General features: G+C 37.9%; 1 protein-coding gene and 1 long non-coding RNA gene across 2 annotated transcripts in view; one reads left to right on the top strand and one right to left on the bottom strand.

Annotated features, from left to right (window-relative positions):
• Positions 1 to 1,443: 1,443 nt before the first annotated feature.
• Positions 1,444 to 24,408, top strand: part of kcng2 (potassium voltage-gated channel, subfamily G, member 2) — a 37,729-nt gene continuing 14,764 nt past the window's right edge. Inside the window, exons 1-2 of the mRNA XM_058754428.1 lie at positions 1,444 to 1,861; positions 12,508 to 13,383. Coding sequence (XP_058610411.1) covers positions 12,580 to 13,383 — 804 coding nt within the window. The 5' untranslated portion in view covers positions 1,444 to 1,861; positions 12,508 to 12,579. The remainder of the gene's footprint in view (positions 1,862 to 12,507; positions 13,384 to 24,408) is intronic.
• Positions 13,257 to 17,572, bottom strand: LOC131526245 (uncharacterized). The gene is made up of 3 exons (XR_009267408.1): positions 15,326 to 17,572; positions 14,668 to 14,885; positions 13,257 to 13,362 (listed from the first exon to the last, which is right to left on the bottom strand). It is a non-coding gene; the product is annotated as an uncharacterized LOC131526245 (long non-coding RNA).

A 24,408-nucleotide genomic window follows, 5' to 3' on the forward strand; every position in this document is an offset into this window, starting at 1 on the left:
TGAAGTAAAAAAACAAACAAAAAAAAACATCTTGATGGATTTTTTCTTACAAAAATCATGCAGTTTTTCACTTTACAAGACACTAATAGTTGGATTGGAGTGGTGTGGATTACTTGTGGATTATCGTGATGTTTTTATCAGCTGTTTGGACTCTCATTCTGACGGCACCCATTCACTGCAGAGAATCCTAAATTTTTCCAAATCTGTTCCCATGAACAAACAAACTTATCTACATCTTGGTTGACCTTAGGGTGAGCAAACTGTTAATACATTTTAAGTTTTGGGTGAACTATTCCTTTAAATGATGATACGGTGTATCACTGTATCACTGTGTACTCATAAAAATGATGGTTATATATTCTGAACAAGCCACAGACTTCACTTCTGGCCAAAAAAAAAAAAGTATTACCATAGTGACTGTTGAGTCACTTTTAAGACTTTAAACTTGCATACAAAACGATGAAAATTTTATAGGCCATCCAAATCTCATCAAAAATTTGTATAGTCACATAACATCCACTTTGCGGATCCATGGAAAAACAGAGAACATTCTTCCTCACATGTCAAATGCATAACCGATTCGCTCTCATTAAACTCAGATGATTTACATAATGTTAGCTGTTTATTTGGCACGCAGAAAACAATAAGGAGCAGTGTGACGCTGAGCATCTGACATGCAGAAGTTTCTCCACACATCAGCTCTCAGCCTTTAATTACAAAGCTCTCTTGATACATAGTTAATTTTGATTTCTCTCAGAGCAAAGCAACATGATTGTAAACAAGAAATACACAGACCATTCAGAGCAGGTCATGGGAATCATTATGTCATTATTTCAATGCATTGCAGAAGCCAAATAGTTATTAACTGTGCCTTAGTGTCTGTTATTTTAAAGTGCTGTGAGAGAGCTGCTGTAAAACCAAATATTACAGATTTTCTCAGGTGATTTTTAGATAACTGACACAAAAAGAAAGATGTGAACTTGAAAATGGACATTACATGCTATTGACAGTCCCTCACTGTGATAGAAGAATCGACTTCTCTGTCTCCCCTCAGTGGCCAGACCGTGTGTCCACTTCAGAATCACACAAAAATATCAGACTGAGATTTTCTATGTTCTTACATTCGTGTTTTATAATGCATGCAACCTAACCTGTTTTAATTTATGTGTTTTTTTCCCCAAAGCATTTTCCAGTCTAGCTGAGCTGCAGTATTACAGCCAATATTTCAAAATATTCCAGATTTTAATATTAATATGAAATTGCATTGTTATTGTTTATGCAATTATGATTCTTTTTATTACTGTCGACGTGTTATTCTGTTTAACATAAAATAATACGATCTAAAATAATTAAATAGCCTATTGCTGTTTTTGTTTATGCACGCCCATATGCACGCTAATATCATTAACATAATGTGCGACTGAAGGATCGGTGAGAGAGAGAGAGAGGAAGTTAAAGAACAGGTTTAATGTTTTAAAACTAGCTGGAAAGATCTCTCGTCCACATGCATTCAGCAGGATGGATTACACACAAGGAGCATGATTTAATTAGCAAACCCGTGAAATCCGAGAGAGAAGTGTTTTAATGTATTTCTGCATGGCAATGCGACGTTATTACTAAGCAAACATGCTCGGGGTGAGATGGGGACTCGCGTGTGCGCGCGAGCAGCAGTAACACCCATCAACAGATCCGGATCTGACACGATGACTGAGGAACTTCAGCAGTTGTGAGCTGGAGTCAGTCTGATGCTGGAATAAAATCACCCAGCAATGCGGAGAAAGCGATAAAAAGTAACTGTGCGACTGCATCACAGCACAACTTACACGTGCGAGCTGAAAATGAGCAGGGCAGCTTGAAACGGGTAAGTCGACTGTTCACTGTGCATTTTTGGAGTTTGGGCTTGTTTGGAGTGAGTCTGTTTATATCTGCAACCCTTTTGCGTGTTTTCTGTGTGGAATATCGCAATAGTAACCGCCGCAGGTTAATTAGAATCTTTCTGAGTTCCAAAAACGCGTTCTGGGTTGGAAATTCGCTACAAAGCCTTTATTAACGCGTTTCGTTACTATTACGCTGTTCTGTTTCTCTGTTGTCTTGGACGAGAGCTGTGTGATTTAAGGCAAATCAAGATGTTAATCAAGATGGAAAACTGTAAAGTTACATAATAAAGAATGAATATTAATGTCAACGCTGTGTTTAATAAAGCCACACTGAAGAATCCATGTCGTATCAGTCATGCAAAAACAATATTATTTATTTTAAATGAAGAGGTAAACTAAAAGCTTGATGAAGACACTTATTGTGAGTTTTTGGCCACTTTATAATATTTTAATATGACTGTATTATATAATGCTTACCAGAGCATTATCAAGAAGTTAGGATTGTCATATTTTCATGTCGATTATAAAGGACTGAAAGGAATTAATCATTTAAAATCTGTAGATTAGTAGCTACAATAAGAAACCTTGATTGGTTGATTTAAAGTGTGGGCAAAGTGAAAAAAATGAACAACAGCAACATGTAAGTATGTGTGTTTGATGCAGGAGAGAGTGAGTTGATCTGCATATCTGCTGAGACATGTGAAAAGACCACTGACCTCCTATTGCATCCTATTAAATTGACATAAAAGCCAGTTAACATGTTTATTTTAGAGGGTCGCATAGTACAAGTCCCATGAATGTTGGATTTTAATGGCATATTTATCATCATGAGCTGGTGAAACAGCGGTGACACTCATGACGTAAAGTACATTTGGTACTATGGCTATTAACACTGTGTCTCTTAACCATCAAAAACCTTTTAAAAAATGCTATGTTTAATATATGTCCAAAAATAATAAAATGACTTACTGAACGGTACTTGTTTGGTTCTGACTGTAGACCTGTGACTGACATGCACAAATGGGATTTCTATAGATGCACTACTGTACATGAATCGCTCTTGCTGTATTGAAAAATAACAAGAAGGATAAACTTCTCGACATTCCCTTGTTTTTTCTGTCCAACTTCATTTATTCAATTCATTCATAAATAATCCTGAGGAACTGACAGTTTTGTCTGTATTTCCGCTGCCGAGAGAAATGGCCCCTTAATTAGAAACGAAACAGACCCCAAACCTGTCACACTTATCCAGCAGAGATTTATTTGAAATGAATCAATTTATAGTGTCTAAATTGACATTTTAATCTGAGTGTGATGTGCACATCTTTTTTTCTTAATTTCTTCTCTGAATTTTACATATTACATATTCTGGCCGTGTTGCTTGCAACACCTTGGTAATGGGTTTGATTCTAGGAGAATGCATGAACTGATAACAATTGCACCTTGAACCTTGAATGCAATGTAAGATGATTTGGATAAAAGTATACAGTATGACAAAAGCATGAATGTAAATGCATATCCATTTTTATTCATATTAAAATAAAAATAATATATTGAAATCTGATACATTTGATTTCTATATCAACATTCAAATAAATTAAAATACATAATGCTTTTTTGATTGAGAAACAATGCCAGAGTGTCAGAGTGTTTTATTGTGTTAAATTGTTAAGAGTACTTGCAGTTTTATCATAAACTTTTTGAGGGTTGCCTAGCAGCGCAACTCATCATCACTGCAGACATAAAACAAAAACTGAGTGACAGAAAAACAATGCACTTATTGTCTTCCCATCCGTTTTACAGCGCAGTAGCGTGAATAACGTCGGCATCTATTAAGAACAAGCACAAATAGCTCATATTGATTAATGAGTGCCTTTATAAGTCTCTAACTCAAAGTGCCATTGCAGAAATCTCCCCATCAGCACTATTGAATTTCATCTTCCCCGGGAGACACACAGCACCGCAGCGCTCATCATCAGCACCATCACTCATACAGGCTCCTGTATGGCAGCCCAACATCTACCTTTTCATCTCGCGACGCTCCACAGGACCTGTCTGTCTGTCTGTCTGAGCTGGAGAGTGTGTGTGGCTTGTGCTTTCATATGTCTGTACGGAGACCTCCAGCCTCCTGTGTGCTGTTATGAAGCTCACAAAAAGGAAATCAATGTTACAGGCATCTTGGAATTGATCTGTGCTGATTGCTAATAGTGATGACAGTCTCCACGGTCTTTTACCATCGCTTCTATAGATCTCAATACAGACGCACAGGACTAAAGGAATAGAGTGAATTCTCAGTGATTGTGAACATAATTAATAGAGCAAACAGTTGTGGGAAAGAAAAGTAATGAAGAAAGAAAGAGCTAGCAGACAGATCTGCCCACACTGTCTCTTACACTCTTTGCCTTAAGGGAAATTCATTTAAATGTGTTCACTTACTTTGTGCATGTTTATAGTATGTTTGCATTATACACGAGAATACATCTGTATATATACTGTATAAATGTATACAGGACCTATGTATATATACTACTGCACTGTAAAAAAAAATCTGTCAAAAATTACAGTAAAAAGAAAAAAACAGCAGTTGTTGCCAGAACATTACTGAAAAAACTATAGCAAGGTTTTTAGGTTTTATGGACTGAACATAAAACATAAATCACTTTCAAAAACTGTACTATAAAATTACATTAAATGTCCCATTCGATCCAGCTTTTGACCATATAGTAAAGTCTTTTACCATGAACATTATGAAAACTTTTGTGTTAAAAAGTTTTTCTTTTAAAAGAAGTGTCTTATGCTCAGCAGTACTGCATTTAGTTATCCAAAATACAGTAAAAACAAGTAATATTGTGAAATATTATTACAATTTAAAATAACTGTTTTCTATTTGAATATAATGTAATTAATTCCTGTGATGCAAAGCTAAATTTATGTATCATTACTCCAGATTTTAGTGTCTAGTCTTCAGTGCTGCTCAAGAAACATTTCTTATAAGTAATGGTGAAAGCAGTTCTGCTTCATATTTTTGTGATATATTTTATTTGAAATATAAATATTATGTAACATTATAAATGTCTTTACTGCCATTTTTGATCAATTTAATGCATCCTTATTTTTATTTCTGTAATATTGTATATTTATTATTTTGGTAACACTTTACAATAAGGTATCATTTGTTAACATTAGTTAATGTAGTAACTAACATGAACAAACAATGAACAATGCATTTATTACACTATTTATTAATCTTTGTTAATGTTAGTTAATGAAAATACAGTTGTTCATTGTTTATTCATGTTCACAGTGCATTAACTAATGTTAACAAACACAACTTGTGATTTTAATAATGCATGAAATTAACATTAACTACAATTAATAAATGCTGTAGAAGTATTGTTCATTCTTAGTTCATGTTTACTAATGTTAACTAATGAACCTTATTGTAAAGTGTTACCATTCTTTTCAGTATAAATATACAATAATCTATTAATGACATAATAAAAAACCAGTCTGTCTGGAGAGAGAAAGACTTGCTTTAAATTCAGAAGAGCGTGGAGACATGACTGTCTGATCGGACTGATCCTTAAAGGCCACTGCAGTTTGAGCACTTCCCTTGAGCGCTAGCTGACATGAAGAAGCGAACACTCTTTCAGACATTCTCTGTGTTTTTGACCTCTCTGTTACCCCCCAAAATCCACAGACCTCGCTTTAATAAAGCAGCTGCCTCTGCACTTCCATCAGGACCAGAATAACAGCACTTCTGTGAAGTTATATAGTTTGTATGGACTTAACTTTCAAAGTTACTTTGAAATAATACAGTAATGTATGACATACAAAACAATATTTCTATTAGTTTTTAGTGTATAAAATTAACACATTAAATTGATCAAAAGTGAGTTTTATTTAAAAGTGACATTTTTCACAAAAAGATTCAGCAATATAACATTGATAATAACAATCATGTTTCTTGAGCAGCAAATCAGCATATTAGAATGATTTCTGAAGGATCATGTGACACTGAAGACTGGAGTAATGATGCTGAAAATTCAGCTTTGATCGAATAAATTACATTTTACAATATATTAAAATAGAACATTTTTTGGTAACACCAAAGGGACCAATTCTCAATTCTATTAACTAGTTGCTTATTAGCATGCCTATTAATAACATATTGGCTGTTTATTAATACTTATAATGCACATATTCTGGATGACCATATTCTCCATCCCTAATCCTACCTAATACCTAAACTTAACAACTACCTTACTAACTATGATTTAGCAGCATATTAGGATATTATTGAGACAAAAGTCGTAGTTAATGGTTTGTTAATGTGTGACCAATGTTTTTTTTATTATCATTAAAAATGTTTCACAATATTACTGTTTTTACTGTAATTTTTATCAAATTCATGCAGCCTTGGTGAACATAAGAGACTTCTTTCAAAAATATTGAAAAATCCTGCCCACCCAAATCTTTGAAAAGTAGTGCATACAAAAACTGTTTTGTTTTTACTGCTTTGTATTTTAATACTCAAATGTATTGCGTATCTGTTTTTCCTTATATGGTCTTTTTCCTTTTCTTCTTTAGTTAATTGATTATTCCTCGTTTAGTTTAATTACGATCCCCTGCACCTGTGTTTTGTAATCATCCTGTGTACTTAAGTTCCTATCTGTTCAGTTCTGTTTAGTCGGGTCTACTCGTTACCCTCCCTGTGTTTCTTTGATTTATGTTCAAGCCTTCATGTTGGATTATCCCTGTGTTTCGTCATTAAAGACAGTTAAGTTATTTCATGCCTCCTGCTTTCTCCTTGCAACCACGTTACGTGACAGAAGACCCGACCTAAACATCTCCCTGTTTTGTTTCTCGTTTTTTAAAAGTTTTTTGTTTTCCTGTTTTTTTCCCCGCGGCATGGAAGTTGCCGCTCGCGATTCCACCCTAGCCTGCAGCGGGTAAGCGTGGGAATTCGGAGGGATCGCCGTGAGTACTGCGAGTCCGCCGGCCGCTACGAAGTAAAGCCCACCGGTCGATCCTCAGTCAAGTCTGCTGACCATTCATCTGTCCAGCCCGCCGGCTGCGCCTAAACCAAGCCCGCCGGCCATTCATTTGTCAAGTTCACCGGCCGTTACGAAGTCAAGTTCGCGGGCTGCGGCTCCCTCAAGCCTGCTGACCACTCCAAAGTCAAGCTTGCCGGTTATGGCTCCCTCAAGCCCACCAGCCGCTCCGAAGTCAAGCTGCTGGCCGCTCCGACGTCAAGCCCGCCGGCTGCAGCTCACTTCAGCCCTAGAGTTTGCTCCAGAGTCCAGTGCAGGCTCCGGCCCCTGACCAAGAGTCCAGTGCAGGCTCCGGCCCCTGACCAAGAGTCCAGTGCAGGCTCCAGCCCCTGACCAAGAGTCCAGTGCAGGCTCCAGCCCCTGATCAAGAGTCCAGTGCAGGCTCCAGCCCCTGACCAGAGTCAAGTCATGTCCCCTGAAGTATTGTCCACAGGAACATTTTTAATCAGTCTTGTCGGTCTTGTCTTGTCTGTTGGGGTTCCTCAGAAGCAGACTGCTTCTCCTGTCATGACCATGGAGGTCATTCCCAAGCGACTTGCTTCTCATGTTGCCTCGATGGAAGCGGTTCTTGAGTTCACCCCTGAGAGGGCCCCTGTCACCACGTTCAGCCCAAGGAGGGCTGTTGGTCTCATGTCCGGCCTAGAGAGGGCCTCAGATTCCGAGCCTAGCCCTGAACGGGCTCCTGTTCCTGAGTTTAGCCCAAGGAGGGCTCCTGTTCCTGAGGCTGGGGCTAATAGAGCTCCGGCCGTAGGGGCCGGGCCATTAGCCAAGGCTACGGAGGTCGATCCGCCATGGCTCCCCGAGTCCCCTGTTCCGCCCTGGAGGCGTCCCCCATGTCCCTGTCCTGCACCAGCCTCCAGGGCACCCACCCTCCCTCCCCGGTGGTATTGTTTTGGCGCGGCTCGCGCCTTTGGGGAGGGGGGAGTAATATCACGTTTTGGTCTTGTTTTGTCCTGAGTTCTTCCTGTTTTTCCTTATATGGTCTTCTTCCTTTTCTTGTTTAGTTAATTGATTATTCCTCGTTTAGTTTAATTACGATCCCCTGCACCTGTGTTTTGTAATCATCCTGTCATCTTAAGTTCCTATCTGTTCAGTTCTGTTTGGTCGGGTCTACTCGTTACCCTCCCTGTGTTTCTTTGATTTATGTTCAAGCCTTCATGTTGGATTATTCCCTGTGTTTCGTCATTAAAGACAGTTAAGTTGTTTCATGCCTCCTGCGTTCTCCTTGCAACCACATTACGTGACAGAATCATTTATCATTGTTAGATGTTGCTTCCTAGTGTCATCTTTGGACAAGAGAAAAGTCTGGCTCATTTGCATTTTTAAAAACGCCTTGGCACCTACTTTAACTGCCATATTATGTGCAGTTTGAGCTCATATGATGGCAGTATGAGCTTCATACAGGAAATGCTGGGTCATATATTGACTCATGGATCGAGCGGTAACACATGGCATCTTTCTCTGCACTGTTTCAGTTTGACAGTGATTCATTTAGATTGTCAGAGGCCTCAGGGCTCAAACAACATGTTAAGAAATAAAATTAAAGCCCAGATGAGACAGAAGCTGAATCATGTACAATTCTCAAAAGTTTCTATAATTGCTGCTTACATTATAAGTGTAGAGAAGTCATGCTAAAAGAGATTGCATTTATAATATAAATGGGAGGGAAATTTAGGATATAAATATTTGATTTGATTTAGGTGAACTTTAAAATTCTGTCTGCTGCTATTTGAAGTTTATTAACATCCACCATGATAGCACCAGTTTTCATTCGTCATTTCTGATGTCTTAAATATGCATAAGAAGGGAGACAAAATTCAGAGATGCCTTTCTGCTCAGATATGCTGATTGAATACATTATGCTTTAATTTCACAAAAGGTTGACCAGCCTTTGTAAGACCGATGGCGTTTCTCAGAATTACTGAATCCTCTGGCGTGAGAAGGTCTGTTTCATAAATCTCCTGTTTCAGTCACACTAATTATACCCATGTTCATTTGAGAGCACTGGACCTTACTCTGCCATTGTGTAGAGAACATGGCTCATTTAGGAACTTATCCATGAATAGAAAAGAAAACATCATAATTAATTCCTCCGCTTTGGGAGTCAACTTGTGTTGTGACATGAATTTACTGCATCCCATGACTTGTGAGCAATTAAGACTTCCAATGCCATGGTAGAACCTATTTTCACTACTGATGGAAAAAAAAAATGCAAATATGTCAGGAGAATGTGATGTTGCATTAGGAGACTGATACAATGAATATATTAGTATGAATTTTGCAGCATTACAGTTGATGTTTGACAACTTTAATGGATTCATTACGTATTTTTCGATGAACGTTATTGCCCTCGAGACAGTTAACTTGCTGAAGCTACTTATCATTTTAAATCCAGAGCTCATGGAATGATAGATTGGAAAGGCTAAATTCTTCACCCATGTAAAAGTGTACTCATTTTCACTCAAAATCTTTAGAAGAGCAGAGAAAACTGGAGTAGTTTTTGAAGAAATGGAATTCAGTTGCATTTAGGTTTTAATGTACAATAGATATAATGTAATGGTCTTTTTCTTCAATGCAGTCATTTTTTCCCATGCAATTTCAATGCAATTACAATGAATGATGACAAAAATGAAGCAAAAACACCATAAAAGTATCAGAAAAATAATCCATATGACATACGACTAGTCCATAATACACTTTTTAAAAGAGTACTTACTGCGGAAATAATATACTTTAGAAGAATATACTTAAGTCTGAACTAAATGTAATGTTTTCAGAGACTAAGTTACATTTTAATCACAATTAAATCAAAATGTGTTGTAAATTTATATTAAATGCAGTTTACTTTTTGAGTGCTTTTTGAGCCACTCAAGTAGGACTTCAGTACATCTTTATATGTAATTTCATAACTGGTCTTTAAAATAAGCTTACTGACAAGCATAAAAATACTAAAATATACTTTTATGTCATTTCTATTGAAACTTGTATGTCATGTATTTAAATACAGTATATTTGCAATGATATACATTCATGGCCAAAAGTATTGGCACCCTTGGTAAATATGGTCAAAGAAAGCTCTGAAAAAATCTCTGCATTATTCAGTATTAATCCTTTTGATCTTTTAATTTAAAAAAATGACAAAAATCTAACCTTTCATTGAACTAAAACAATTGAAAATGGGGGAAAATCTCATTATGAAATTAATGTTTTTCTCAAATACACGTTGGACACAATTATTGGTACCCCTAGAAATTCTTATAAATAAAATATCTCTGAAGTATATTCCCATTCATATTTACAATTTTGAGCACACCAGCGTGATTATGAACATGAAATTATCTAGCCATGGCTTCCTGTTTCACAGAAACATAAATAGGAGGGAAAACAAAGGCCAAATTCCCTTATTCATTCATCACAATGAGTTAAACCAAAGAATATAGTTCTGATATGCAGCAAAAGATAATTGAGCTTCACAAATTAGTGAAGTGGCTTTAAGAAAAGAGCTAGAGCTGTGAAAATTCCCATTTCCACCATCAGGGCAATAATTAAGAAGTTCCAATCAACATAAAATGTTATGAAACTGCCTGGAAGAGGACGTGTGTCTATATTGTCCTAATGTACGGTGAGAAGGAGAGTTTGAGTGGCTAAAGACTCTCCAAGGACCACAGCTGGAGAATTGCAGAAAATAGTTGAGTCTTGGTGTCAGAAAATCAAACAGCCCCTACATCACCACATGTTGTTTGGGAGGGTTTCAAGAAAAATTCTCCTATCTCATCCAGAAACAAACTCCAGCATATTCAGTTATCAGACACAACTGGAACTTCAAATGGGACTGGCTTCTATGGTCAGATGAAACTAAAAAATAAAGCTTTTTAGCAGCAAACACTCAAGATGGGTTTGGTGCACACAGGGATAAAAAAGTACCCCATGTGTACAATGAAATATACTGCTGTATTTTTGATGTTGTGGGCATATATTTCTGCTGGAGGTCCTGGACATCTTGTTTAGACACATGGCATCATGGATTCTATCAAATACCAACAGATAAAAAATCAATAAGTGACTGACTCTGTTAGAAATCTTATAATGGGCCATGTTTGGATCTTCCAACCGGACAATAATCCAAACACAAACCTCAAAAACAACACAAAAACGGGTCACTGAGCACAAAGCCAAGCTTCTGCTGGCCATTCCAGTCCTCTGACCTGAACCCTGTAGAAAATGAGTGGGTGAACTGAAGAGATGAAGCACGAACACGAACATTCTGTATGAAGGAATGGTCTCTGATCTCTTGTCAGGTGTCTCTAACCTCATCAGGCATTATAGGAGAACATTTAGAGCTGTTAAACCGGCAAATGGAGGTTTCAAAAAGTATTGAATAAAAGGGTACCGTTAATTGTGGCCAATGTGTATTAGAGAAAAACATTTATTTCATAATGATATTTCCCCCATTTAAAATTCTTATTCTCCAATGAAAGGTTAGATTTCTGTGAAGTTTTTTAAATAAAAGATTAAAAGGATTAACAATGCAGATTAATTTTCACAGCCTTCTTTGATCATATTTACCAAGGGTGCCAATACTTTTGGCCATGACTGTATAATAAGTATATTTATTATAAAAGATAAATAATAAACATATTTGCAATTTGCAAAGCAAGTTATTACATTTAAAATAGTATTAACTCTTAAATATTAACTCTTTCCCTGCTAGCGTTTTTGAAAAAAGTTGCCGGCCACTGCCTGCATTTTTGATCATTTACATTAAATTTTCATGGCCCCCAGGATATTTTGTTAAATGAATATCTGAACATGCAATACATCAAAATAAAGAACAAAACAAAACTTTATTCTAGCTTTAAGAATTATTTTTTTTATCAACACTTGAATGTAGGTATGTTTCATTAAAAAAGCAACATTTTGAGCGAAAAGCTGAAGAAAATTTTGTTTTTATCAAAGACTACACTGGATCATATTCAGTTCGATGAACAAAGCATAGATGCAGTAGATCACTTCCACCCCCAAAACTTGCACAGTCCTTTACCACTTCCTGGATTGACATTTCACTCTGTATTTTTGGTGTTGCTTGTTTATTGTTGACAGTCGCATTATTTTTCATATGCATCTGCTTAAATATGAGATCACTCGTTTCTGCGTCTTCCCTTGCTGTGTTTTTGATCGGGAGATTCTGGTCTCATTCAGAAGATGTGTAATAGCGCCCCCGAGCATATAACAGTAAAAACACAGAGAGCCGTAAAATCTCATCTTTGCGTTTTCTCATAAAAGATGAGATATCTCGTCAATGGCGGGGAAAGAGTTAACAGTGTTCATTTCCATATGCTTCTGAAATTAATAACACAAAGCTGGTTGAAAATCAGCAAACTTTTCCTTTTAAGTATGTGCAGTATACAAGGGACCATTTTCTTTGTGTTGTTGAGCATTTCCAGTGTGTTTTGGATATATCTGGACTAATTAATCTGTTGTTTTCTGTGCTAATTTTGTTGCATTGTGCCCCTTGGGCTTAGCAACCTGGAACTATAAAGTAAGTCTTCATTAAAATCTTCCTCTTTATCTCTCAGAGCTCATCCATGATGACCTGGTAGACTGTGAATCTGTGGAGTGTACAGCCTGCACAGCCACGCACAGCAGAGATGTACCAAGAGGTAGCTTTCCTAGCAGGCAGCACCGATCATCAGTTTACCTCCTTCCATTTTAACCCTTTGGAGAGTCCACATGAAATCAGCAGCAAAAAGGGTGTGTTTTACAAACGCGCACAATTGCAGTGCAAGCCCGGCGTACAGGAGGATGAGGTGCTCCGGAATCGAGGATCTGGAGTGGACGAGGGTGCTTTAGTCGACCGCACCGCCATCATCAACGTGGGTGGCATCCGTTATAGCATACCATGGTCCACTCTTGAGGAGTTCCCATTGACGCGTTTGGGCAAGTTACGCAGCTGCAGCAATGCCGAGGAAATCCTCGATTTGTGTGATGACTATGACGCGCACTGCAACGAGTTCTTCTTCGACCGAAGCCCCAGCGCCTTCCGCTCCATCGTCACGTTCCTGGCGGCCGGGAAGCTTCGTCTGCTGCGGGAGATGTGCGCGCTCTCCTTTCAGGAGGAACTGTTGTATTGGGGTGTGGAGGAGGCCAGTCTGGAGTGGTGTTGCTTGAGAAAGCTCCGTCTTCGGCAGGAGGAGCAGCGAGAGAGACTCCGGCAGGAGGAGGAAGAGGCTGAGCTGACCTCGCCCCATTCCTGTGAGGAGGCGCCGGGCGTCGGGAGCCCAGAGGAGGGGCGTCTGGCTGGGTGCATGCACAGCCTTAGAGATATGGTGGAGAACCCTCACTCCGGGATTCCTGGGAAGATCTTTGCCTGCCTCTCAGTGGTCTTTGTGGCCATTACGGCAGTTACACTGTGCGTCAGCACCATGCCTGACCTGAGAGAAGAGGAGGAGAGGGTGAGTGTACACCTAAAGTATGAATGAATGTAGGTAGGTTGCATAAAAAAAGCAACATTTTGAGAAAAAATCTATTTTTTATCTGGATCATTTTCAGTAATATTATCAAAGCAAAGATGCAGTAGATGGCTTCCATCAGTACTCACAAAGCTTGCACAGGCCTTTACCACTTCCTGGATAAACATTTCTCTCTGTAACATTAGGCAGTTTTCATTTATATGCGGTTAGTGTTGATGATTGCATTATTTTTCATATGCATATGCATACATATGAGATTGCACGTTTCTGCATCTTCCTGGTCTGTGTTTTTGATTGGCACATTCAAGACTCATTCAGGAGATGCATAATAGCGCCCCCTAGTATATAATAATAGCAAGACTGCGGAAACCCGGAAAATCCAGTTTTTGGCAGGGAAAGAGTTAAAATTGACTTGGGAAGAAGCTAAATTATTTAAGTCTTTTATACAGGGAATGTACAGTGTATAAAATTTTTGGACCTTTATCCCAAAACCTAAATCTAATCCCTATAATCCTAACCCTACCTAGCCTTGCCTCATACATAACTTGAACCTTGACAATCCTAACCCTAAATTTACCCTTCACTTAAAACCTAAATCTAACCCTTATAATCCTAATCCAAACCTTACCCCAAAACCGAACTCTGACCCAATAAAATCCTAAAGCCACACTTTCCCCCAAATCTAAAACTAACCCCTATAATCCTAATGTAAACTTTACCCTTACCTCAAACCTAACCCTAAACACTATAATCCTAACCTGGGCCTTTTTGCCACACCTGCCAATGGCTGGTGACGTGAGAAAAAAGTTTTTTTACCGCCCATGAAACTTTTTTCAAAAACAGGCCGTTATTACTACTACAGTGACTAAACATAATTAAAATGTTTTTCATTTGTCCTTGTTTTACTTTCAAGAAAACAACAACGAACTGATTTATTTATTTATTAACTTTTTTTTTTCAGTTTCTTTGAATAATGAATTAATTCATTTCACTGACTGAAAGCCAGACAATCAAATCAGCCTGCTCTCTTTTTCACACACATTCCCATTACCCCTCATCCTCAGATGTGTCTGTGTTTGATCTGTTGCTACTGCACTGCTCTGTGTTGTCCAGAAAATTTGGCCTTTGACTTCTGATGCAGTCAGTATGCCATAGCTCAACAGCAGGACTGGGATCGAACTCAGAAATGTTTGAAGACGAAAGATGTACAATTAGAAGGTCAGATAGGGTCTCTGGTTTTAGGCTAGACCACCAGTCTGATTTTACCTGTTTCATTACATTAAATCCCCTCTCACACTCAGCAGTTGATGCAGGGATAGTCAGGACTGTCAGAGTAGGTTGTTCCGTGAAGTCGATTTATGTTCACCCAAGTCAGGGTTTTCAGCTGCTGGGGCTCAAGATACAGCTTTGCTTTCAGCATGGTCCACTGGTCTGGAATAACTTCAGGGGATGAACTAAACACTCAATTTCTGCATCTCCAAAATCTGAAATAAATTATAGGGTCATGCATCAGAGCTATGAATACACACAGTAAATGTGTACAGACCTATCTAGTCCTAATTCTGTCCTGTGCACTGAGCCTGATCTGAGAACAAACCTGCTACATCCCCTCTCGACTCTGGCCAATTATTGAAGTTGGTCAGTTTTGTAGCCATCAGAACACCTGTGCTTACATCCCTGAACCTGTCTCCAATACTCTCAAGAAGCCTGTCAGTCACTGTCTCACGAGACGAGATAAGGAGCCTGTTTTCACCTTCACCTTCAATCAAGGATATGCCTTTGAACATGCTGGAGCTAGTGGCCTTCATCATTGATCCTTCTCTAAATAATAATGCAAAACTTTACTTGCTTATTTGATGTGTTATCTGTATATGTTATATTTTTACATTTAAATATACTGTATTAGATAGATTACAGGGCATACATGGTTTTATACTTAAGCAACACTGCTTGTGTGGAGCGCAGACAGCTGTAGGCCTCTGCAGAGACTCAGACAAAGCTACTGAGATGGGTCATAGTGTCAAACAGAGATCCACAAAATCTAAGCACCGCAGCATCTTTGGCAGTGTTGCTTAATTTCTTGGCCTTGCTTTTCTGCACCTCATGGACTTCTTGGCCACCAGGGGATGTCATCTAAAATTGCACAAAAACATACATAGGTTTATCATAGTACAGTAATGGTGCTTTTCCACTGCGTGGTACTGCTTGGCTCGGCATGGCTCGGTTCAGCTTGGTTTGCGTTTCCACTGCAGTTTAGTACCGCTTTAGAGTGGGCAGGATTATTCACGTATCGTTATAGTTGCGCCGTCTCTACTGCCATGACTCCTGAAAAACTTTTTCATTCCGCGTCACTCCATCAAGCGAACTCATGCCGCAAGTTCAATGACGCAGGCAGTGACGATTTTCTCCGGCCAATCAGTGATCAGCAGAGTTTACACGTCACGTTTTGGTAACGGTACGGTTCGCTTGGAACCTCGGCCGAGGTGGTACTAAAAAAAGTACCAGGTACTGTACCCAGTGGAAAACCTCCCAAAAGTGAACCGTACCGAACCGTACCGTGCCGTACCATGTAGTGGAAAAGCGCCATAAGTCAGTCTAGCTAAGCAAATTATGACTTGCAGTTACGGCATTTCATTAATTATTCAACCATAAAATGTTTCAGTGTTTAACTTAACTTAAGAAAATCAGCATTTTATTTGAGAGGCCCACCTGCTGTAGGTGTTGGGTTATAGCAGGGTATCCTCTAAAAAAGTGGTTTAAGGCACGTAGGAGGTTAGATCTTGTGCCACCTATTCTGGTCTGAGTCAGTGCCAACTCGTTGAAGCTGTTGATGAGTTTTGCACGGTTTTGGGGACTGACGTGATAAAAAGTGTATAGACCTATCAGAAGTTCCTCAGCTCTCTGGAAAAGACTGACGCCTTTTATTGCATCTTTGAAACTGAGCTCTAGTCGATGTGCCATACAGTGGACTCCCACAACATATGTTTTCTCTTTTTTTAGACGACAGACAACACCATTTTTTGATCCAGTCATTACAGCCGCACCATCTGTGGTTATCGCCACCAGTTTCTTCTCCCAGTCTTCACTAAGTGTCCCCATGACCTCTTTGACAACATCTGTTAATGTTTTCTGCATCTACCCTCTCCACCGCCTTTATTCCTATAAACTTTGACTCCACACTGCCTGCCACACAGGTTCTAACGTAGACCATCTCCTCCTCACTTACAGAGCTGTCTGTTGAACCATCAGTCATAAGTGCAATGAATTTTGCAGTGTTCAACCTCTCAACCTCAGAGATGTAATGAAGGAACACTTTAGCTTCTGTTGCATTTCTGTACGTATTCCCCACAGCAATGAGTTTTTGTTCATCCAATCTGGAATAAAGGAACCCTAACCCTAACCCTAACCCCTTATAATCATAATCCTGAGCCTACTCTTACCAAAAAACCTAAATCTAAATCCTATAATCCTAATGCTAACCTTATCCCCAAACTGAATTTTAACCCCTATAATCCTAATCCTAATTTTACCATTACCCCCAAACCTAACTAACCTCTATAATCCTAATCATAACTCAAACACATTTGAAGTAAATGTGGTCATTTTCCAGAACAACATGTAGTTACACAGTAAATCCGTAGTAGGTGTATGATGTTAGTACATGGTAGGTAAGGCCACCTATTATAAAGTTTTTTTTGTTTTTTTTTAGGTGGCTTTAGTGATGAAATACTTATTGCAGTCAATGTGAATATTCAATTTTAATAACTTATTCCATTTTGTTTCTTAAAACAATGTATCTAAATTTAAGGATGGTTAGATTCGTTTTTACTTCGAAAACCAGACAAAAATACTGATTAAAAATAAGATTTTTTTTGTGGTGTAAATATGAATTAATGTAAATATCACACCAGGCAGCGGCCTGACAGTCAGCTGGAGAGTGTTTGTGTGTGGCTGAGAAATGAAATCTTGCATATCTCCAATGATGTGGGTTGCATTGACATATATGGTGCAAAACAGACATGTCCCACTCATAGTTTCTGTCAACCACAGAATCACACATAGCTATTTTCAGGAGTCGTTTGAATGCATTTTGAACAGTCCAAACAGAAGATAGCAAGCTTGTTGTGCCAGTGCCCTTTTACTATTGTTTAAATATAGTCTAAATATATTTGCCTGCTACCAAACAAAATTAATGACATACACAAGTGACACACTGTGATACATTTTGGAGCTGTCACCATATACAGTAGATTAAGTGCAGCAAGTTTGTAAGTTGCCACAGGCCCAACAACAGACACTCACCACAGGAAGGCACCGTGCAATTCAATTAATAAACAATTAAAAGGATAGATAAAATTCTATCATCATTCACCAACTCTCATTGACTTAAAGAGATCCAATTACAGAAGGTTAGCTTACAGATTGGTTTACAGAACTGGTCTTAATTAATTCTGTGAAAGGTTCATTCACAGTGAACCCACTGACTGGTTAACAGCTCACTGGAGAGAACGATTACCAGTGAGATATATACATATAGGCTTAGGGTTGCTACTTTTGGACTGCATTTATGACATTTTTATGGTTCCTTTGCATGCCTTTTGAATCTTGAAAGCTCCAGTACTGATTCACTGCTTGGAAAAAGAAAAATTTCTCATTTTGTGTTTTGTCTTCGAAGGAAAGTTATGAATTTGAAATGACATGAAATGATGGCTGGATTTTCATTTTTGGGTGAACTATACCTTTTAGAAATGAATCACAGAGATTTAGACTGGAAATCATAATTAATTCAGACTTCAATGAACTTCTGTGAACTTTTCACTTGAGAATTTATGTTTAGCAAAACTGCAGTAAACTTTTTTGAATTCATAAAATGCAAATATAATGATCTTTGAGTTAGAGTATAGCCACTTAAAACACCTCTGGGCAAAACTGGCCCTCAAGTTTGGCCTTTGACCAAATCCGAGTACTCCTTCATCTCTTTACGCTTGATGATGTGAATCATTTTCTCTGTAAACAATTCGGAGACATGAGATGTTTGTGTAAGATGTTTGTGTTTGCAGTGTGTGTGTGTTCGTGTGAGAGAGACTGTCTCAATAGCTAGACTGTGTACTGTAGGGGGATATTTCTCTGACAGAAACAGGCATGACAGCCTGGGGACAGCATCTCAAGTCCAGAGCCTGATTTCATGAATACCAAATTAGCCATATTCCACAGAACTATTGTAAAAGCCTGGCAGCTGTTCCTCTATCACACACACATGTGCCTACTCACTCACTCACACTCAGCCAGTCACACACACACACACACACACACCAACACTCACTCACACGGCTTCACTGTGTTCACTGTGTTCCTGAGGACATCCCAGGCAGTGACTGCTGTTTAAAGCTGATTATAATTACTATAGACTAAATCAGCCCCTAAAAGGAGTCACACTTTAGGCTTCTAAATAACAGTATAGTATTTAAGAATCAATTTAGTGATTAAGGACATCTCTAAAGAGAGGTGTTGACACTTTTAAGGACAGTTTTGTCCCCCAAAATGCCGCAAACATGTGCGCATACAAACAAACACACTCACACTGGTTCCCATGTTATATGGGGACATTTCATAGACATGGTTTGTATACTGTATTTTCTATCCCCTAATCCTAAACCAACCTCTCACACAAAACCTTCTGCATTTTTAGATTTTCAAAAAACTTCAAAAAACTAAGCTGTTTTCCTCATGGGGACCAAAAAATGCTCCCATAAGCTGAAAATTGACATATTGGTTCCCATAATGTAAGAAATGCCAGATACCAGACACATTTGGTTGACTACCCCAACCAAAGAAATCTGTGTCACACATTCTTTATTTACAATAGATTTAATAATATGACTATCTGACATTTATACATGTAAATTATGCATGATTACAAGCAACACACCCTAAACCATTTTTTTAATGGAATTTGTATAAGCATTTAAAATCAATTTGTAAACTGTAATTATCTTCTTTGTTCACCGTCTTTGATTTATTTTTATTTCAGCTTGTTGCAGTGCACTTTGGGATTGTCTGATCTGCCTTATCTCTTCTGCTGTTTTTGTAGTATACTAATGTAATTATATTTGCTATACCCTAAGCTCTAAACCCCACAATAGAGGGCAAAATCTGACCCTCACACACGTTCACCCACAGTCAACTTTTCATCTTTGTTTTTTTGGTTGGTAACACAAGGGGCTTGTTTTCAAGTTTTAATATTTAACTAATTAAAAATGAATCAGTAGAAGAGACTTTAGTCATATTTGCATCAGTCTCTGGTGCTCTTGCTGCAGTGAACTTCAAACACAATATATTTAATGTGCTAATTAAGCCTAAGACATGTAGTAACACCAGTTCAATCATGACAACTCTCTGAATAGTTTTAGCATGCTGATGAATATAACAGTGTCAGGCCCCGATCAGACAGAATGTGTTTTTCAGGTTTGAAAACATAAGGCGCAATGCACTGCCTTTTTTTGGTTGACTTTTTTTATTTAGAAAAGAGCAGTGCTCTGCAGTTTGTTTATGTTGCTAGGCAACCACCGAATCAGCTGTCCTGTCAGTCTAATCAAGGATTATAGCGCGACCGCTTTAAAATCTTTGGTTTGCTGTTAAGTAAACTGTTCTACCTGGTCTCATGGCATTTATGTACCTGGGTGCACTTTTTAGCGTGACACGAAATACGTACCAATAAGTACATATTAGGGGTGTGACGAGATCTCGTGTTACGAGATCTCGCGAGATTAAAACGCGACGAGATTTCTCGTCGAGGTGAAAAGTTGTCTCGTAAATTGTGATGTCAGCATGATGGAGCTTGAGGGTGAAATTAGTATTGAAGATCCCCCTGCCACTTTTAAATCATTTGTGTGGCAACTAGTGTTGTCAAAAGACCCGGTACTTCGGTACCAAGTCGGTACTAAAAAAGTGAAAACGTCACGGTACCAGGTCAACCCGGTTCTTGACGCGTACGGCCCTATGATTTTCGCGATGCATCTCGGAATCCAGTTATAAAAACGGAATTTACAGTTTAGCACGGAATGTCACGGAGTTTGTCAAAGTTTGGATGAATTAATCAAAAGTAGGTCATTGCACTTAAATCAAATCGCGACGTGGACTAGTATCTGTAAATATTAAGCTGCAAAAGTCGATTCAAATATGAATCCGCATGTTCTGCGAGTCTCTGTGTGAGTGAATGAATGGCAGAGACGCGGTTTTTCTTTTTACTACATACACTGAAGCGCGCCTGACGCTCGCGGTGATTCATCATCTGCCGTCTCAGTGAGGACATAAATACATAAACATCTACAGAACTGCTCTGAGAGTCCCTCGCGAGCATTTTACCGTTCATTGAGTAAAACCAGCTTCATATCATATAGCTACACAGAAATGTAAAGGTATTCACGGCAACCCGTCAAAATAAAAGTTCATCTTAAAGACATTGTGCCAGAAATATAATTTTACATATATATAATTTTTTTTAATTTATTTTTTATTTTTTATCTTTTTAAAGAAGTCACAATATTTCTTCCATAGTTTAATTTTAATAGTAAATCCCCTTTATTTACCAAAACAATACAATGTGTTTAAATTTAATTAATTAAAAGACAAATTAAATTTGGGTGAAACCTGTTTAATGTTTTTCGTACTTTTATTACTTGCGGAAAAACTTGAAACACAATTTAAATAAAGTATAAAGAATGGCATTGATTTTTGAACATTTTTATTTTTGTTTGACTTTATTAAAAATAGTGTGTTTTTTTTTATTAGCATGTGGTACCGAAATTGGTACCGAGAACCGTGGATTTTGACTGGTATCGGTACCGAATACTGAAATTTTGGTACCGTGACAACACTAGTGGCAACATTTTGGTTTTCCAGTGGAAATAAGAAACGGCGAAAGAGTGACAGATAAGACGAACACAATATGTAAACATTGTAAGAAAACAATGCCGTACACCGCGGCTAACACGAGCACTATGCAAAGACACATACAGAACTACCACAGCTCTCTTCTAAAACCAGCCGCACCTGTGACGAAAAAATTAAAAGGGCAAACAACTCTAAATGCCTTTGCATCTCTTCCACCGTCATGTGAAATGGTAAGGGGAGAAGCCAGTCGGTAGAGTTTATAGCAAAACATTTTGCAGTGTTTGCATGTTCTTTACTGCATAGAATTCATTAAAATACAAGTAAAATAACATTAATTACAAGTTGGTTTCAAAATGCACCTAAATTGTTTTGCATTTTGTGATTTTCATTTGAATAAAATACTATTTTCCATTCATATATTTCATCATTGAGGATTTCTTAAAAATAGTGTAAAAATCTCGTCTCGTCTCGTTCTCGTGAACCCAATCTCGTGTCTCGTCTCGTCTCGTGGAGTAAGCGTCTCGTCACACCCCTAGTACATATCACTGCAGTTTCCAAAAGAAATGAACACTAGAGGCAGTAAAGCTCCTACATCTTTTATTCCTTTTCACACAAATTTACAGAGTTTCTATTATAATAAAGCGTAATTTTCGCACAATTACTTGAAGAATATCATGCTATGACTTCAAAACAATATTAATATGCTGGGAGATTTGAAAACTGATGCTTTTGAACGTTAGCATCGCACCAGCTTCATATCTATGGGTTTTCATAGACGGTAGGTTTGTTCGGTAGCTCATGGAGTACGGAGATGGACTTAGGAGGCGAGAAGCACCGGTTCAAATTAACACCGGTTCGTGCAACTACGGTTCGATAAAGCAGTTAAAATCTGCCTAAAAGGAAGTTCAAATGGCACGATTGCATCAACTAATACATTTTTATATCAGTTTTGCATTTGTCAACACTATCGGGTGGGTCATTCTACAAAAACGTCCACTTTTCTGTCCCTAGACTTTAAAGAAATATTACAATTGAAATACACATTAGGGTTACAATTTTTTTATATTTTAAAATGAAACAATATGTTATTTGAACAATTACATCTTCCTGAGCCATCAATGTGGCATTATTTTTTTTTATTAATTAAAGTGCTTTATTTTGAGGTCAAAAACAGGATTTTCTACCATTTAAAATGCAAAAGTCTATTCATAACTATCAAATATATGATATAAATGGCATAATAAAACAAAATGCCCAAAAATATTATAAAATATATAATGAAAACAGTGGTCCCCTGGAGTTGTGTCACTGGTGTTACTGCTTAACAAAAGTCTTTTATTTTGTAATAAAAAATCACACTGATGACATCACTAGACTTCCTCCTTCCTATTTTCTAAACATATATGAAAAAAGGCTCATGTTTAGTCCACTGTTTCTTTTCAGTTATGATAAATTTTCTCATTTATCTCATGATTTCATATGAAGCTTTTAGTTGATGTCACTGGTGTGACCTATTTATTTTTAGGGAAATGTAAAAAAAACTATAATACAAATGGATTAAAGTTCTTAATTTAGTGAGTATGCCATGATTGACAACATGTGGCTTGATACCTTGCAGCAGACATTTTGAAAAATGCATTTTTCATGAAAATTGTCACTGGTGTTACTGTCACTGGTGTCACCTTCTTTATGGATAACACCAGTGACGATCAGTATATCAGGTCTAATGTAGGTCACTGGTGTTACTGTCACTGGTGTTACCTTCCTTATGGATAACACCAGTGACGATCAGTATATCAGGTCTAATGTAGGTCACTGGTGTTACTGTCACTGGTGTTACCTTCCTTATGGATAACACCAGTGACGATCAGTATATCAGGTCTAATGTATGTCACTGGTGTTACTGTCACTGGTGTTACTGTGCTGTGGTACTGTGTTACTGTACTGTTTTTGTCTGTCACATTAAATAAATAAAACATAATCTCCTTATTTCTTGCATTTTCATTATTTTTCTGTAACTCTGACTCCATGTGCTGAAATTTTTTTTTCTTAAATAATATTTCATAACAACTTTTAATATTGCTAAAGAAGGTAACACCAGTGACAAAAAATGATACATGTGGTCTTGAAATAATTGCACAAAATGCTACAAAAAATAATAATTAAGCTGTCATTTATATGTATTCATAAAGTCAAAAGGTAATCTAATAATGTGGTCTAAGTTTAAATGTAAAAAAAAAAAAAAGTAAGACATTTTGCCATACCAAAAGTGGACGTTTCTGTAGAATGACCCGGGTAGGTTTAGGGTTGGGTTTGGTGTAGGGCATATTTCCAACACGATAGAGCAATAACTTTTAGCGAAAGTCCCCAGATATTTGAATTCTGAACCGCCGCAATACGTATCTGAAGCAACGTAATAAAAAAACAGCAATACGTACCAATACCTATGTAATAAAAACGTGCCAGGGTTCACACATTGAACCTGTGTTTTAGTGCCACTCAGTGGACATTTCTATTTGAAACTTCGGTGAAACGTGCAGTAAGGTACGTAAAAACGGTGTCGCACAAAAAGTGCGCAGAGGTACGTGTTTTTATGAGACCAGGTTAAAACTGTCATATTAGCAGAAACCTAAAAAAATTCCCGTGACAGACACCACAAGTTTCTCCTCCATCATTGCAGTCTCCGGACTTTCCAAGCAATTGTAAACTTCCATCTCCACAAAGGAAGGCCCACGTCTCCATTCATTTGATTGGACAATGGAAAAAATGCAAATGATGATGGGCGATTTTCATCTCAGAGTTCCTTTTTTTCAACTTCAGGCGCTCAGAGCGCTCCTGCAAAAATGCAAAGCGCAGCAGGCGGGCGCTCGGGTGCTTAAACAGCACGCAAAATGCTTACTGCCAATAGAAAACAATTTAAAAAAGGTGCCTCTCACTGCAAAAAAATATGTTCTATCTGATCAGGGCCTTAGTGTATTTGGTCTAGATCTGCTATGCATGCAATGCAGCTGAGTAAGCCTGTAGACTAGATACTACCACTAGATACACAGATGCTGTTCTAAGCAAGTAAGATATGCTGCTGCTGCATGAATATGTCTACATAAATCCTGTAGG

The sequence above is a fragment of the Onychostoma macrolepis genome, chromosome 19 (assembly GCF_012432095.1).
Source record: "Onychostoma macrolepis isolate SWU-2019 chromosome 19, ASM1243209v1, whole genome shotgun sequence".
NCBI lineage: Eukaryota > Metazoa > Chordata > Actinopteri > Cypriniformes > Cyprinidae > Onychostoma > Onychostoma macrolepis.